The sequence below is a fragment of the Danaus plexippus genome, chromosome 4 (genome assembly GCF_018135715.1).
Source record: "Danaus plexippus chromosome 4, MEX_DaPlex, whole genome shotgun sequence".
Lineage (NCBI taxonomy): Eukaryota > Metazoa > Arthropoda > Insecta > Lepidoptera > Nymphalidae > Danaus > Danaus plexippus.
This window is the reverse complement of record NC_083538.1, coordinates 5,404,072-5,420,416: the sequence shown is the minus strand read 5'-3', so window position 1 is coordinate 5,420,416 and position 16,345 is coordinate 5,404,072. Positions and strand designations below refer to the sequence as shown.

Below are 16,345 nucleotides of genomic sequence, written 5' to 3'. Positions count from 1 at the left end.
TGTAACAAAAATATCCTTGATATTAAGTCTTGAAATGTATCAGTGACGTAGTGAGGTCACAAATTAAAATGACTTCTGGTTGATTAAATACATTGATGTGTTAGTATAATAATATTTTATATACAAACATTCCTTTAAATACATGCCGAAGTTAGATGTTCACATGCAATAACGAAAATGTGTTAAAAAGGTGAATAAGTGTCAAGTGTTAAAGCAAATTATACAGTAAGCAGCTGCTGTTTCCACATCATCTCGATAGTCGCCTGCTTGTCTCGTACGAAACACGTCGCCGAACAAACTTGAAATTTCATAAAGTCTATTACTTTTATACTTCTCATCACAGCGCTGTCTGATAATACACTTGCTGGTTGTATAACCGTACACGACCAGCAATGGTTCGCTATCATACGAAAGGTTATGTTTAGCGGTACATTATCATCCGAGTTTGGAGCACCTGTAGACGAATGTGCCATTTACATTGTAATGCTGGTACAATGCTATGCCTACAACCAGTTCGATTAGGACGGGAATGCTGTTCATATATTTACCGAACATCGTATATGATAAACATTTGTTAGTGCGTGATTCTTTAAAACGTAGGTACTTAACATTTATTTCTCACAAGCGACTTAGCATTACGCAGAGTTGCTAAATAGAATCAATTAAAACAAAATTCATGGATTGATAAACATTAAACGCACTCGAGATGCTAATTACATAAATATTAAACATCCAGGCAATAAAATACTTAACACCATTAAATTAATTTGTATACCAGAACAGTTCCCACGGCGGGAGGGGAATGATGGAGGTTTAGGTAAGCTTCTTAAGGAGAGAGGTTCTTGTCTAAACGTTTACACGTCTGACAATAACAAAACATGTGTACATACAAATACGTGATTGATTCTGGGGGGTGTGGGGGGAGGGGGAGACGCGGCAGTGACCGCTCCAGCCAGGTGCGTGCGGCCATCGACACCATAAAATTAATAACCCGTCGAGCCTCCTAACCAATGCAGTCCCATGTGCACTTCACACTTGAAATGAAAACGCACGTTTTACCCATAGACACGGACTGTACAGTTTTTATAAATAACTGTAGATTAGTGTTTATGCTAGTGGTCGTTTCAATAAAAATAAAATATAAGCCAACGTTAATATTTTGTTATCACAAAATTTACAGTACCTTTTTGAGAATAAATGCTTATTGTAATGTATTCGATTTCTTGTAATTTTTACAATTTACACGTATCAAAGAAAATAATATATCAAAGTCAAATTCGTCCTGGAGTATGAAAAGGCTTTTAAGTCTTAACGAATTGTTTAAGTTACTGCGTTCTCGGAGTTATGTCTCTGTATTATACAGAATGTAATTGATTTTTTATATATAGTTTTTTTTAGTTAATTCCGCTCAAAGCATCCGCTGTGCAATCTGATATAATGTCAAGATTGCAGAATCTTAACTTCTATATTTATAATTAATAAAGTCACAATGTTATAAAATAAAAATGAAATATCATTCTTAATTAATGGCAAAACATAAAAATATCTATTCGGTTCCCACAAATTGAATTATCACAAATGGATCCTTTCAACGCGCTATTCTTCATTCAGGGTGGATCTTAAATTCGTATTTAATAGCGGCTGCGGACTGATTAGATCCAAGGCGGTCGCGGAACAGAGGAGGGGGCTGGAGGGGTCTGAGGGGCTCAGGAAGGGGCAGGGTAGGAGGAACGGCTCGAGACGGTGAGTCTGCTTGATAAAAGAGGATTTTATCCGCTCGATTTAGCATGAAATTGGAACACAAAGTGAATAAAGCCACAAGATTGTAAACATTACGAGGTCGCTCTTTTTTATTGCGGGCTTTTTACTTATTTACTGTTTTAATTCTTTTTGGATCCAGCTGCCCTATTTATTACCTTGTTAAGTATAGTTAACGAACTGATGCTTCGTTACCAATTCACTGGCTGCGAAGTTAATTGGAAAAGTTGTTACATTACTCCCGCAATTGCAAGATAAGTGATTGTTAAAGTTCACTGCGTTATAAACTTTCCCGTCGCTTTATGGAATCCAAAAAGGAAAAGTCGGGTTAAGTCTATTTTAGATAGAATTTAAAAAGCTCTTAAATGGACGCGGGAGTATATGATGAGTGCTAGTCGTTCCCACGCGACGTTGCGTCGCTTCCACCAGAATGAATGACTCACTGAACTCGAAGCTCCATTTCCACAAGTCATAGTGCAATTAATAATATACGGCATCCTGTCGAATTATCTCTCTTCGTGGCAGGGGTCCGAGCGGCTTTAATTTACCACAATGGAAGTAGGTTCTGAGAAGCGTCGGTCGAGGCGGGCCGATTCTTCGACGAAAACAAACAGAAAATAATTATCATAAAGATGAAGAGCGACCGCTCGAGCCTCGCTGCTAATGGGAGGCCACCTGGCACTGCGCCCCCGGCCCGCACCGTTCATACACGCTCACACATTCCACTACCCCGCAGCCGCTGGTACGGGCGAGTCATCTCCTGAACACCGACATCACAACCAAATAATAATTATTGATAAACTAAATAAAGGAGAGGGATTAGAACGGAGGTGAATGGAACATTCGACTCTATTTAGTAAGAAGCTTTTGATGAATGCAATTTGAATGTAACTTTAATTAGAGCTTTTAAAATTAAATCATATAGTATGATGTTAACGAAGTTTAGTATGTGCTCTACTTTCGTAAGGAGATTTTGCCTTGAAGTTAAGAACTATGAAAGGTCCTATGGGAATGTCCTCATCGGAACCTAAATCGGAATATTATTAAAGCATATAAAATGTATTCAATATTGCAAACACAAAAAATAAATTATATTTATATATTTTTGTTTGATTCTTGATTGGTTGCTATTAAAGATCTTTTAAGTTTTAATTAATCCTCTAGTTATCCAGGTTCTTAGTAATGGAAAGGTAATTTTTATGTATCCCAAAGTACAGTTAGCAACACAACTAAACTGTTCTAGTCGACACGATAACAGTTCTTAAACGACCCTACCTACATATCCCCGGAGAAACAACTAATAATGAATGGAAGAAAAAAAGCTTTCTTTTCTATCCGTCTGTCATTTAAGATGGCCGCTATTTTATCTGAGGAATGTTACATAATCTAGGGTACACGGGGATTTTTACGGTACTTTAGTCAGAAAACATCAGTTCTTATCGTTAAAGGGATAATGCTTCTCAATATCATTACTTAAATATGCACGGACTATAATCCAACACACTTTTATTACACCTTAATTCAAATGCAGTCCATCTTCACAGTTTTGTTACTATTTAAACTGTATAATTTCCATTTATTTTATATAAACAACTAGCTGATATTAACAATTTTTCACGCACACTCAGATGTAATGGATAAATCAACTAACATCATAAGTATGAGATTATTTTTTTTAGATCCGCATCGCCGGAAATATATTTTTTTTTCTTTTACAATTTATCATTTAATTGATTTTAAAACAAACCGAGAACTAAGTACAATACATAACCATAATTAAGTACGTCTATAGTGTAATTTTTATTTCTAAAACAATAAAGAATTCCCTTTACCAGGAATGACAAATAATTAATTCAAACTCGAATTCATAAGGAACAAATAAAGTTAATTTATTACTGCACACCAAAATATTATTTTCTATAAAAGTGACATTCGTAGAATAACAGAAATAGTCTGCTTTATGTCCGTATTTGAATATACATGAGTATAAATCCGAAAATAGTTACGCGTACTAATCCGAAAATATTAGTTTCATTTAAATGAATACTCGCAAAAGTCTTAGATCACATTACATAAGTATAACCTAATTTAAATGACTGTAGAGTTACATTAAATCCAGTTACATGCATCTTCAAATCCACTATATTGATATACCTGATGTTATTAAAAAATTGCAACTCAATATAACAAAATTAAATCCTGTTATAATGTCCTGATAATAATGTTAAATTTCCCTACAAACAAACAAACATTCCTAACCGTGAGCAATGTATTTAAAATAGGTACTTAGCGAGTTTTAATATTTTTAAGAATAGTATCACTTAAAAGCGATAACTCTATTGTTTAACAGTTTGACACTGAGACCGCTATCGAACTGTGAAAGGTAAAGATAAAATACTTTACGAAATTCTTCGAGGGACTAAATCGGACTACGGTTTTTCTCATTCTTTTTTGAGATTCGACATTTCAGAATAGTTTTTGCGAAGATTCCACCTCAAAACTGTCGGGTGGTCCATTAAAACTGGAACAATGGCCCACTCAGTTTCTATTACCAATTTTATCTACATTTAACGCAGCTTATGTGAATTTTGTCGGTGTTTTTTACAAGTCCAACTAACAACGTGTAGGCAGTCATTAGGAGTATAATGTTTCGACGTGGCTAATGGTAGCTAGCTGTGAACTTTTGTTTCTTTTGCTCTAGTCTTATCAAGGTCATAAAATGAAATCGAAACTGATTTCGTCTACATGTATAGGAAAAAAATATTAAGAAAAAATATATTAATTTATCTAAATAAGCTATAACGATAATGAATAAAAAGATAGTTTACGAATTAAATCTGTAGTGATGAAATAAATAAAAATTAAGTGTGTATTTTAAAATATTTCTTGCAGCTTTTGTATAATATTATCCAACATCGATATGTGATAACGCAATTACCGTTTTTTCTTAATTATTTTATTGAATACCTGCATAACATTATTTCTTTGGAATTAACGTAGTTGTTATGCTGCAAAATAATACAAATTGTAATAATATGTATGACATTTAAACAACGACAATTGTTTTTCATAACTAACAAATATATCAGTATCCATAAAAGTAGTGTCTTAAATATATTTTTTATAGCACTATTAGGTTTTATTAAAACTCGTGTGAACTTTCGCAACAGACTAAACTTTTATTTTACTCTTGTAAGGTAACCACAGATAAAAACAAAACACATTATGTTGACACAAATATTGTCATAGAGGGCGCTAATATAAATTTTATTACTTATGTTCTATTACATTTTAACACCCTCTCTTAACAAAATATCCCACCAAATTACACAGTCAATAATTGTCTACATCTTAAAAACATCTTTAATTTGAAACTTTACAGAAAACTTGTTAATTAACTTAATGAGATCTAAGTTGTTAATAAACTTCCCCAATTCCCATCAGATTTAAAAATGTATAATGTTTATGTGCACAAAGTCCTTTAGTAAATAGGTACATCTGCTCGCATAGAAGAAGTTTGCAAATAATTTAATTTAATTTGTCTATAGTCAACACATTCTCTAGTAAAATGATTCCGTACATCAATATGCTTTGTACGTTTATGGAACTTATATATGGTTATAAGCTAATTTAATAGAATGATGAGATCTAAGACTTTCGCGAGTTTTATTCATTTAAATGGAACTAATATTTTTCGGATATACTACGCGTGCTTTATATTTCGTTAAAACCACATACTCCCGACGTTTCGCTTACTTTTCAGCAACCGTGATCACGGGCAGACGAGACGAAAAATAAAGCACGCGTAGTATATCCGAATAATATTAGTTTCATTTAAATGAATAAAACACGCGAAAGTCTTAGATCTCATGGTCTTCAGTTGTGTTGGGTTTTACTTCCTGCACTTTACTTGGAATGGGCGTCTCCTTCTTCTTATTCCAGTAGCTATGAGAAGGCGCCGTTGGTGCACGGTTCTTCGCCCTTGATGGGTCATATGGCTCCGGAACGTAGCTTCGGTCATTAACTTGACGAGCATCATTTAACCGTTGATAAACGCGTTGTGTGTCACGAGCTGCTCTGCGGTTACCGCCGGGATGCCGGCCTCTGCCACGCGTGTTTCCACAATTTGGATTATTCATCTCTCTCTTTTATATGTTTTGGAGATATGTCTAAAACGACTGGTAGGTCGACTCTGGCGCGAGTCTAACAAAACCATGTTGAGAAACATATGTTACGAACCGAAGGTCAAAGAGATCTTTATTGCCTATTATAAATAGAGGTTTAGCATTAATAGTGAACACTTCCGTTTATAGTCCTTTACCAGAAAAATTAATTCCTGGACAGTTGAAGCCAAATGCCAACTTATTAGGATTTCAGCTGATTGACATCCAGAACAACGGAGCAAGATCCAGACTTCAAGAAATCCAATTCCCTGATGATGATACCGTCGAAGGACGATACAGATATATCCAAGCCTTGAATAGCAGAGTTTACATTGTATTGGCTGAGATGAAATATCGCTTCAAGATGAAAGAGTTTTCTAGAGAGGGGAATCAAAACTGACTTAATTAAATAGAGAAAATACATCATAAGATAACCTCTATTAATTTGACTTTTGTCGAAGCCCATGGTCCAATGAATGACATGTTGACTCTACTGTCACATAAAAACGTGACTATTCAGAGATAGAATACAACAGAGGAGGAAAGTTCAATGAGAATTGAAGAACATGAAAGGGTGGGCAGAGATCCATCATATATTGCTAGTGAGTCTTCAAGTGATCAAGATGAAGCCTATAATGAGTGTTTAACACCAGATGATATAAAGAAAGCTCTCAGAGCACTCAGAGCTCTCAGAGCACTTAGAGCAATGAAGTTATTCAACAGCAAAAACGTGTTCGGCGAGCACCAGACACATTTTTAAAAGCCAGTGCCGACAGGTTTTTTAAATGTGTGTGTTGAAGACTTCACCATTGAACAAATATACCTACAGGATCCTCTTAAGGGACCTGAAAAAGAGCAGTGGTGTAGTGCAATGCGACAAGAGCCTGAATATTTTAAAAGCAATGGCACTTGGGAATTAGTGGACAGACCCAGACCGTTTTCACTACCCAGGGTAGTGAAAAATAAGTAGGTATTCAAGAAAAAGTGTGACATTGAAGGTAATGTATGCTACAGACTCCAGCTTGTTTCAAAGGGATTCACCCAAGTGGAAGGCACTGACTAAAACGAAACTTTTTACCTTGAGGCTGCTTTGTACCAATTCCCTTCTTGAATGGTCACATAGATGAATGTGTATTTATGGAAATATCAGATAATTAAAATTGTGTCTTCGGTCTTGATGTGGACAAATAACGATAGATCGATGGCCATGATCATCTTTGCTCTCGCCTTCTTGTTTTCTGAATCCGATAACTCCGTTGCAAATGCCCACTGCAAATGCCCACTCATCATAGTTTTCACATCCTTTGTGTTTAGGAACATTTACTGCATAGCTCGAGATAGACATTTTTAGCACTGATACTGTTAAAACACACCGAAAGTCATTTTGAGTCTGGGCCCATAACCTATTAGGTTTTATTAAAACTCGTGTGAAGTTTCGCAACAGACTAAACTTTTATTTTACTCTTATAAAGAAAACACGGATAAAAACATAAACATACTCATAGATGGCGCTAATATATATTTTATTACTTATATTCTTTTACATTTTAACAAACACTACCATTAAAATAGTAGCCAGATAGAGAAGACTGCTGTTAAACAATAGGAAGTATGTAAAGTGTTACTTAATATTGTTTAATTATTTAAAAAGAAACTATTTTTCCATCTATTATACTTGCTATAGATATCATCTGATATAGAAGATATAAAAGAAAAACTTCCATACCTATGACATTTAAAATGTCAAGGTAGAAAAATATATATTTTTTAATAATTATTGGGACAAATAAAATAGGAGTTATATGTTTGTGATTTTATGTTTCTTTGGTTTTTCAAGAAATTTATAAATAACTGTTTTCAACATTTTTGCTTGTTTGACTTTTAATAAGTTCGGTTTAAACTCTTTATAGGAAAAAGGGACCGAAATGCGGGAGCAATTCTTTATGAAGTAAGGATGCTGTATAGAATCATATAGATAATTTATTCCAGATACCACGAGGAATATTTTAAAAGTTAGGCCAATTTTAGTATCTTATGTAAGGCAAATATAGAACATTAAGTTTTATTGTAAAATATTCATTAAAATACGGAATGGTTGCAGCGCAATAATATAAAACAATACTGAAATAACAATACATTTACAAAGACGTAGCAGTAGTGTAGTCTAAGTGAGTTCTAATTATGTACAATTTTGCAAATTTCGGCTGAATGATGAATGCATTGGATTTTAATATAAGTACCGAACGCAACGAGATAAAAATGATACATTAAAAAAATATTATCGTTACGTGTAAAGAATGATGCAAGAAAAATAAGAGTGTATTTTATTTTATTTTTTTAAGTAAAGAATCATCTTAAAGCATTTTAAAACCATAAACTCACCACGAAGTTGCCAGTATCAAAATGACCGCGTATTAGTCATTCTAAATATGAAGAAAAACATTAAACACTAGTCCTCTCATATCACAACATTTTTCAGTTATTTGGACGAACATAACTCGTCTTATAATATTAACACAATAATAGCAATAACTGAAAATGCCCAAACGTTTAAACTATCAATTCAGATAGACCCAAATAATCAAAACAACATCAATAGTGAAAATAGTCAAAATTTTCTCCTTACATTCTTACAATACTAAATCTAATGAACCCAAATGAACATGAAAATCATTTGTTATATAAACAATTTCTTTCTAAAAAGTTTTTATGTTTTTGTACATTTATAATATTTTTCTTAAATAATAAATAAAAGTACAGAAGTGTTATAGCGACTGACGTTAGATATATGACCAGTTCCTGCATGAAAACTTAAGCTTTTTATAAAAAATAAATTATTTATAAAAAGCTTAAGTTTATAATATTTTATTAATAAATTATTTCATTAACATTGAATTTATCAATTTGGATCAGTGTATATATACATAATATGTATTTTTTTCTGTTTACCTACATTCCACTGCTTGAAAAACCGACGATTATATATCTTTATTTAGGAAAGAAAATTGCTATGAAAAGAATCTTCATGCTCTATGACATTCATGCAAATCATAACTTTGTCATCATATGCGTAATAATAACTTACATAGTTAATAGAGGTTAGATTAGTCTCGATTATGAAACTAACGATATGTATCTTCTTTTATTCGTTTACTTTTCTTTCAGCAGTATTGTTTGTTAATTATTGTTTTTCATAATTAAGCAATTAACTGTCCTAAGCATACATAGTCTTGATAAATATAGGTGCAAGGGTTTATGTTATATTTGACATCAATGGATGTTTCTCACCGTCTAACCGTAATCGGATTTCAATTCACATGATATAAATAAATAAAAAATATACCGTAAAATAAAGGAATGCGTGGAAGATATAATTATTGCTTAGTGTAAGAATTTTATCAATTATGTTAGTCCGAAGCCGCGGGAGGCAGCGATTCACCACAGCAGGTCGCCGTCCGCCATATTGCAGCCCTTCGTAGCCCAAATAAATTAAGTCAAGTTTGTTCACATGTCGCCGAAGCATTAGAAATACAATCTTATATAATGAGATTACCGATTACGTAATAAATATTTAGATGTGAGAAACAAATATTGCGTCCAAACTATTTATACCCTTCCTCGTGCCAACAAAACGAACAACTTGCTCAAATAATACAATGTGCCTTATTAACGTCAAATCTGATATACAAATTTGTTTATTTATGAAAATTATTTAATCTTACACCGGTTTAAACGAAAAGCAGTACACTCCAATGTTTGTAAACGAACGCTAAAAGACTGCGAGGAGCCTTGAGAAGTGCAGCCAACATGTTCCATCCTCATACGTATGCAGGGTAAATTAAACTTTCATTCCACAGCGGTAAACTCAAATTTCAAAACCAATTATTTATCCATTCCTACCTAATTATAAGGGTAAGACAAAAATCGTCAGCCTTATAATTATAAACATAAGGTTGAATTCAGCATCAAAATCTTATATCTGGGTTTGGAAGCTTCGAGATTGGGCACCTTAATCTGTTTACTCGTAAATCACGCTCATTGTTTGAACAATTTCTATTTCGAATCATTACCGTGAAGCATTTTCCGCGGGATTCGCGCTAAAAGTTGTTTCAATGTAAACGTGGGAAGTAGCCACTAACTGCGCCTCAAAGAATAGCTTCCGAATAATAACATAATTTATTATTATTGTTAAAAGGATTTCTCAACTAAAACATGCAGTAAAATTATTATTTGACTTACGTAATGTATAATACGATTATTTATTTTATATGGTAACCCCAAACATTATTTAAAAGGGTATTATATCGTAACATGAAATGTAAATTTATTTTAATATTATATTATTAATACAAAATTAAAAAAATGTGGCAGAAAAATTAGCGTGTCCTTTGTATAGTCTATAATTTCATTGAAAAAGGAATATTTTAATATAAGTTTGATAAACATTTTTCAGTCTAATCATAATTCTATATTTTTTATACAGAACTAAAAAAACTGTTAAATAACCTATTAGAGATACATTATGTTATATTCTTTATTTATTTCTCTTATATAATTCAGCACTATTATAAATCACTTTTAAGATATTCTCGAGAAAATTTTAAATTAAATCAACTTTTTTAATATAATTATTTGCAAAAGAAAGAATTCGTATTTAATTCAGACTTTATTTTACAAATTTCAACTAGAAACTCATACATATCGAAACATTTCATATCTACGTAATCACGCTTTCGTTGTTTTGAATTGATTTCGATTATACTTTTAATAATATAATAAATAAAATGTATATACCATTAAAAGACAAATACTTCAGTTATTATACCTATTGCTTTACATATATATATATATCTACATACTTTATTAAAACAAGAAGAACCGCCACTTGTATGAGATTTTGGTGGAATAAACTTTATTTATTATTACACAAATTATACACTTAAAAAATTGTAGTCGAATTTAATTTGAAAAGTATTTTTTTTTATTTGAAAGGGCATAAAATAACACAAAATGAAATTACAACTATAAGTGACAGTGTAATTATTATTTGTAATTAAATCAAGAATAAAAAAGAGATTATTATTTTTGTATCAAATGCTCCGGGACCTAGGAATGAAGTCGATTATTTATTTGAAATACTTAAAGAAAAAAATTGCGTAAAAAAATATTGAAACATTTATAATAGCAATATCTGACGTTACTGGGTGGTATTTGAAATAATTCGTTAATTTTAGTAACTTTTTTGGTATTTGATAATTTCTGATATATTAAACAATTTAATTAAAACAATAAATTATCAAAGAATCAATTTATTAAAAATAATTATAAGAATCCTTACTACTGGCTAGTCTCTCAGACCAAATAAAAAAAAAAAAATGGTCAAAACAACTGTAACCGCCACATATATAATTTAAAATTGATACCAAAAGTTTCAGTTACCAAATATTACCTATTACTTACCAATACCTTAACATCATATTACAAATAGTTATTTTAATTGTTTTCATATATTGGGTGAGGGTTAAGATATAGAAGTCAATCACCCTTCTATTTGTTTTCCCGCAATCCAATTTGTAATTTTTCTCTCTACCACAATCCCATTATTTGTTTCGTGGTTCCATAAGCTTAGGCAATAGACATAGGAGTTTTCACCTACAAAGTTAGCAATTTTGCTTTTGCAATGACATTAAAATTGCACATCGACAGGTTCAAAAAAGATTTGAATTAAAAACTCTTTGTTAACTAATACTATTTTTATTAAATTACACTTATGGTAGGTCTAATTACAAAATAATCAAAAATTTTCTTCTATCAGGAAACTTTGTACGGACTTGTTGTATCTATCTGGTAATGCTTCAACCATTTCCTTTCTTGTCAGCCAATTGGGATTTAATTTTTTACTTACTTCACCATTATTGTGATTTGCATAGTAGAAGAATACCTTGAAATTTTATTTACAATTAAATAAATGTGACAAAGGTAATTTTTAAATGTTGATATAAACAGTATATGGTTGTAAGTTATGCTCAACTTACTTTAGCACCGATTTTCCCATCAATATCATTTGGATATTTGTATTTGTAAAACCCACAAGGAGCATTTGATAAGAATTTTACTTTAAACTCTGGTCCACATTGTTCAGATATTACTCTCTCTGCAGTCTGAAATATGTTTTACATTATATATTAAATACATAACAAACACAATATCAATTACTTTCTTTAAGCTTATTCTTGTTCTTTAAATCCATTTGTATGTATTAAGTTTTTGGTTCAAATTATGTAGTTCTACTATTATTTTAGTTTTCATATAAACAAAAATTTATATATATATATATACCTTTAAAAGTCTTATATATGTGTGTATATATATATATATATATATATATAAGACTTTTAAAGGTTATTAAAGTAAATAAGTCACTAAGAAGTTGATGTCTCCATAGAATATATTACCTGTCTCAATGATTCACCCTCCTTCCATAAGCCTTGAGGCATTAATTTCCAAACCTTATTACCTAATTTGACATCAGTCACCAAAACCAAGTGTCTTTGTAAGCATCTTTCATATGTCCCTTTATCACCATTCTTATCGGCTTCTGTAAAAAATAATTTATTCTATTATATGCCTTATAACGAGATATATAAGGATGATTTTTAGTAACCTTTCTAACATATATTTCTGGAAGATATCTCACTGTGAAAAATAAAATATCTATATATTACCGGTTATTATATCAGCAAATTTAAATTTAGATAATTCTTCTTGTGAAGCGTCTTCAAAGTCTTGGGCAGTTATTTTACTTACAGCATCCAAATCTACTTCTATAGATTCATTTTTCAGAAGCTCAGCTTGCACCCTGTAACACAAATACAACAAACCTCAGAAAAAATTGTTTGATGCAAAATAGACATAAGTACTTTTAAAATGAAAATTTTTTTTTTGTAATTATACATATCGTATGTGTAAACCTGTTACTAATAGTGTTGAGCTAAATAATAGAAATTACATAGAGTGAAAACACATCCTTAAAGCTATATACTTATATAATTTTTTTTTTATTATAGCAATGAAACCTCAGTATTCCATGCATTCACTGTGCGAGTGACGGGTCCATCGCGTTGCAAGGATAGAAGCTTTAACAGTGCCTGGGACTTGCAGCCCCGGCGTAGATTAAAGTTTTGTGTTTTTATCGTTTTTGTGTCTTTATCGACAAAGTAAGAAATAAATTTTCTTTACAACAACAATGCAACTTACTTGTCATTTTCGTGTCTTAATTCGTGATCTGATTTGAGACTCTTTTCAACTTCCACTGTCCACAATAATTCTTTAAATCTCTTTTGTATATCATTTAGGGGTGGCGTTACAACTGGTAGTCGTTCGACACACACACTTGTTACTATATCCCAAGAAGACCTACCTATAATGTAGTTTATTGGAAATTAATTACTTTTCAGTACAAACAGGATAATTATTTTTAATATATCTCATAGTAATATTATACCTCTCTGAAATATAGTGCTGCCTATAGGCCCATTATTGAAAATTAATTTTCTCAGTAACATTATAGTAAGATTATTTCAATGACAACTATTTAGGTAATGTTTGAATATTATAACCTAAGATTTTGACATTGACAAGGACTATTTGATTTAGAAACACGGAATTTGGCTATATCATTTATTCATAATTTTAAAATAAATCTTTTTCTCAAATACACAAAAATATAAAGAACATGAAGTTTTTACATGACTTAAAAATTTTCTATATTCAATCTTGTAGGATCCGATCTATATATTCCAAAAGCGCCATATAAAATGTGTTAAAAATTGGAGTTTATTGAATTACTTTACGTAAGTTTTATAAAATAGTGTAGAGATATATTTAAACCATATTATACTTGATTTAAAAAATAAAATAAATTAATCAGCGTAAGAACAACGATATGTACTTTTAATTCAATGTTTATTATATTAGCACCACAATTAAGACTAATTATATAAAAAATATATAGTAAAATAAAAAAAATATTATTGCAAGTCAATATACTTTTGATTTACTTCTTTATATAAGTATTATACTTTTTAAATATATATAAATTATTATAATTAAAGTTTCATAAACTGTGCTAAAAGTTATTAAACTAAATATATGTCATCGTTGTATCCACAAGTGGCAACACCTCTCGCTCTTTTCCGGCTCTCGGTGTCATTGAAGTAAGCTACAAATTTGTTTGTTAAACAAAAATCCGAAAGAATCATAAGAATTTATTATATTTATAGTGTGTGAAAATTATTTTAAGTGCTCCTCAACGTCGTTTACACGTTTCTAAATATATTTTACATTATTTTTGTCATAAAGTTATGTTTGTGCATTGTCAAAGTTAAGTCAGGTTATGTTGATTCGTTTAATTTATTTTTAGGCCTCAAGATGAAGCAAATCGTTGCTAATCAAAAAGTGAAAATCCCTGAGGGGTTGACTGTTCATGTGAAATCTCGTCTAGTGACAGTGAAAGGTCCCCGAGGTGTTTTAAAAAGGAATTTCAAACACTTGGCAGTTGACATTCGCATGGTAAACCCTCGGTTATTGAAGGTTGAGAAATGGTTTGGTTCCAAGAAAGAGCTCGCCGCAGTAAGAACTGTATGCTCTCATGTTGACAACATGATCAAGGGTAAATTTCAAATTAACGTGTACGATTGTTGACCATGTTTTCTTTAAATGTTTCTATTTCATGAACCTGTTACAGATAGGTATAAAAAGTATATTAATAGTGTTTAGCATTTAATTTGTGTCTTGAGTGTGCGTCAGCTTTATAAATCCGTTGTCAAGCTGTTAATAGTTTACATTTCTATACTGTGAAGAGGATATTCTATCTTATGTATGATTTTAACTTCTGTTATGAAGTCAGAAGGAGAAGAATTACTATTAAAACCAGGTCTCAGTAAATAACAAGGGATTTCTTACAATATATCAATGTTTCTGTTTATTGAAGTCTTTATCCATTTATGATATAACTTCCATATAATTTTTCAGGTGTGACAAAGGGTTTCCAATACAAAATGCGTGCTGTATATGCCCATTTCCCCATCAACTGTGTCACAACGGAAGGCAACTCTGTAATTGAGATCCGTAATTTCTTGGGAGAGAAATACATCAGGAGGGTAAAGATGGCACCAGGGGTAACTGTTGTCAACTCCACAAAACAAAAGGACGAGCTGATCATTGAAGGCAATTCTATTGAAGATGTCTCCAGCTCGGCCGCCCTTATACAACAATCCACGACTGTCAAAAACAAGGATATCAGAAAGTTCTTGGACGGTCTCTATGTGTCTGAGAAAACTACTGTCGTACCGGACGAAATATAAGGACATTAAACTTGTAAGCTGATTATTGTCTATCATTTTATATCCATTACCTTATTCCCTTGAATTAATAATTGTTCTAACTATTAATATTAATGATTTGTGCGTCGGCCTCCAGACCAGACATATTTATGTATTCGCGAATCTTAAAGCGCGTTGTGATGATAGAGCTTACGGTTCCTTGGGAAACCAACATCCCCAAAGACCATACCATCAAGGTCAACAAATATTACGAGCTCACAAACGAACTCACTCGAAATAGGTTCGTTGCGGATTTATACGCGGTAGAAGTGGGAGCGAGAGGTATAACGGCTAAATCTCTCTACAACCTGCTAAAAGACTTGGGCCTGTCCAGAACTCACATCAATTCGTTCTTGGAACGTACTTCGAAGGCAGCCCTAGTAGGTTCTTTTCAAATATGGTTAGGTAGGGAGAGGAGCTTGGACAGTGGAGGTGAGCGTTTAACGCGCGTTAGTTAGGGGCCCCTTAAACCTACACCTGGGTCGCAAGTCCCAGGCACTGTTGAAGCTCCACTCCCTGCAACGCAATGGACCCGGCACCCGCACGGTGAATCCATTGAATGCTAAGAGGTTTCGTCTCATTTAAAACGACTGCCCGGAGAGTCGGGCTGACGCTGGAAAGACAGTTGACGCTGGAAAGACAGATGGCGCTGGAAAGACAGATGACTGCTGGAAAGACAGCCGAGGGTAACGGCCTAGCAAGCCCAGCCCGGGATTTACGAAGCTAAAAGTCCTATTAAGAAAAATACCCCTAGGACAGTCCGAGAGGGGGGGCGAAAGATCTGTCCACCGGTCGATATAAACGGCGAAAACGGCGCGAATACGGATTTGAAATGCCCTACGTGCGGGAAAAATTACAAGAGACGAGCCTGGTACATTAAACATCTAAAAACACATAATGGTGTTGAAGCACGACAATCGTCGGTAAGTTCTTCAACTTTCACTGCGGATAGAGTTGACCCTCATGTATCCCATGGTGAACCATTAACTGGAAACTACCAGGAGTCCATTGACATCCGGACACGTCTTAGCATTCCAAACA

The 16,345-nt window shown here is 32.5% G+C and overlaps 2 protein-coding genes across 2 annotated transcripts; one reads left to right on the top strand and one right to left on the bottom strand.

Annotated features, from left to right (window-relative positions):
• Positions 1–11,655: 11,655 nt before the first annotated feature.
• Positions 11,656–13,560, bottom strand: LOC116768591 (large ribosomal subunit protein mL46). The gene is made up of 6 exons (XM_032659336.2): positions 13,426–13,560; positions 13,179–13,341; positions 12,647–12,780; positions 12,377–12,519; positions 11,957–12,082; positions 11,656–11,862 (listed from the first exon to the last, which is right to left on the bottom strand). Exons 1-6 carry the CDS (start codon positions 13,484–13,486, stop codon positions 11,716–11,718), a joined length of 774 nt encoding a protein of 257 aa, XP_032515227.2. The 5' UTR covers positions 13,487–13,560; the 3' UTR covers positions 11,656–11,715.
• A 459-nt stretch (positions 13,561–14,019) lies between these two features.
• Positions 14,020–15,308, top strand: LOC116768593 (large ribosomal subunit protein uL6). The gene is made up of 3 exons (XM_032659337.2): positions 14,020–14,137; positions 14,344–14,592; positions 14,955–15,308. Exons 2-3 carry the CDS (start codon positions 14,352–14,354, stop codon positions 15,284–15,286), a joined length of 573 nt encoding a protein of 190 aa, XP_032515228.1. The 5' UTR covers positions 14,020–14,137; positions 14,344–14,351; the 3' UTR covers positions 15,287–15,308.
• Positions 15,309–16,345: the final 1,037 nt, after the last annotated feature.

What these genes read in the sequence shown, in the direction of transcription:
- LOC116768591 (XM_032659336.2), bottom strand. Translation starts at nt 13,486, where the DNA reads ATGTTACTGAGAAAATTAATTTTCAATAATGGGCCTATAGGCAGCACT. An exon ending in ATTTGCTGATATAATAACCG is followed by an intron (nt 12,520 to 12,646) that starts GTAATATATAGA and finishes TATTTTTTACAG; the next exon opens with AAGCCGATAAGAATGGTGAT. An exon ending in ATGGGAAAATCGGTGCTAAA is followed by an intron (nt 11,863 to 11,956) that starts GTAAGTTGAGCA and finishes TAAAATTTCAAG; the next exon opens with GTATTCTTCTACTATGCAAA.
- LOC116768593 (XM_032659337.2), top strand. Translation starts at nt 14,352, where the DNA reads ATGAAGCAAATCGTTGCTAATCAAAAAGTGAAAATCCCTGAGGGGTTG. An exon ending in TGTTGACAACATGATCAAGG is followed by an intron (nt 14,593 to 14,954) that starts GTAAATTTCAAA and finishes ATAATTTTTCAG; the next exon opens with GTGTGACAAAGGGTTTCCAA.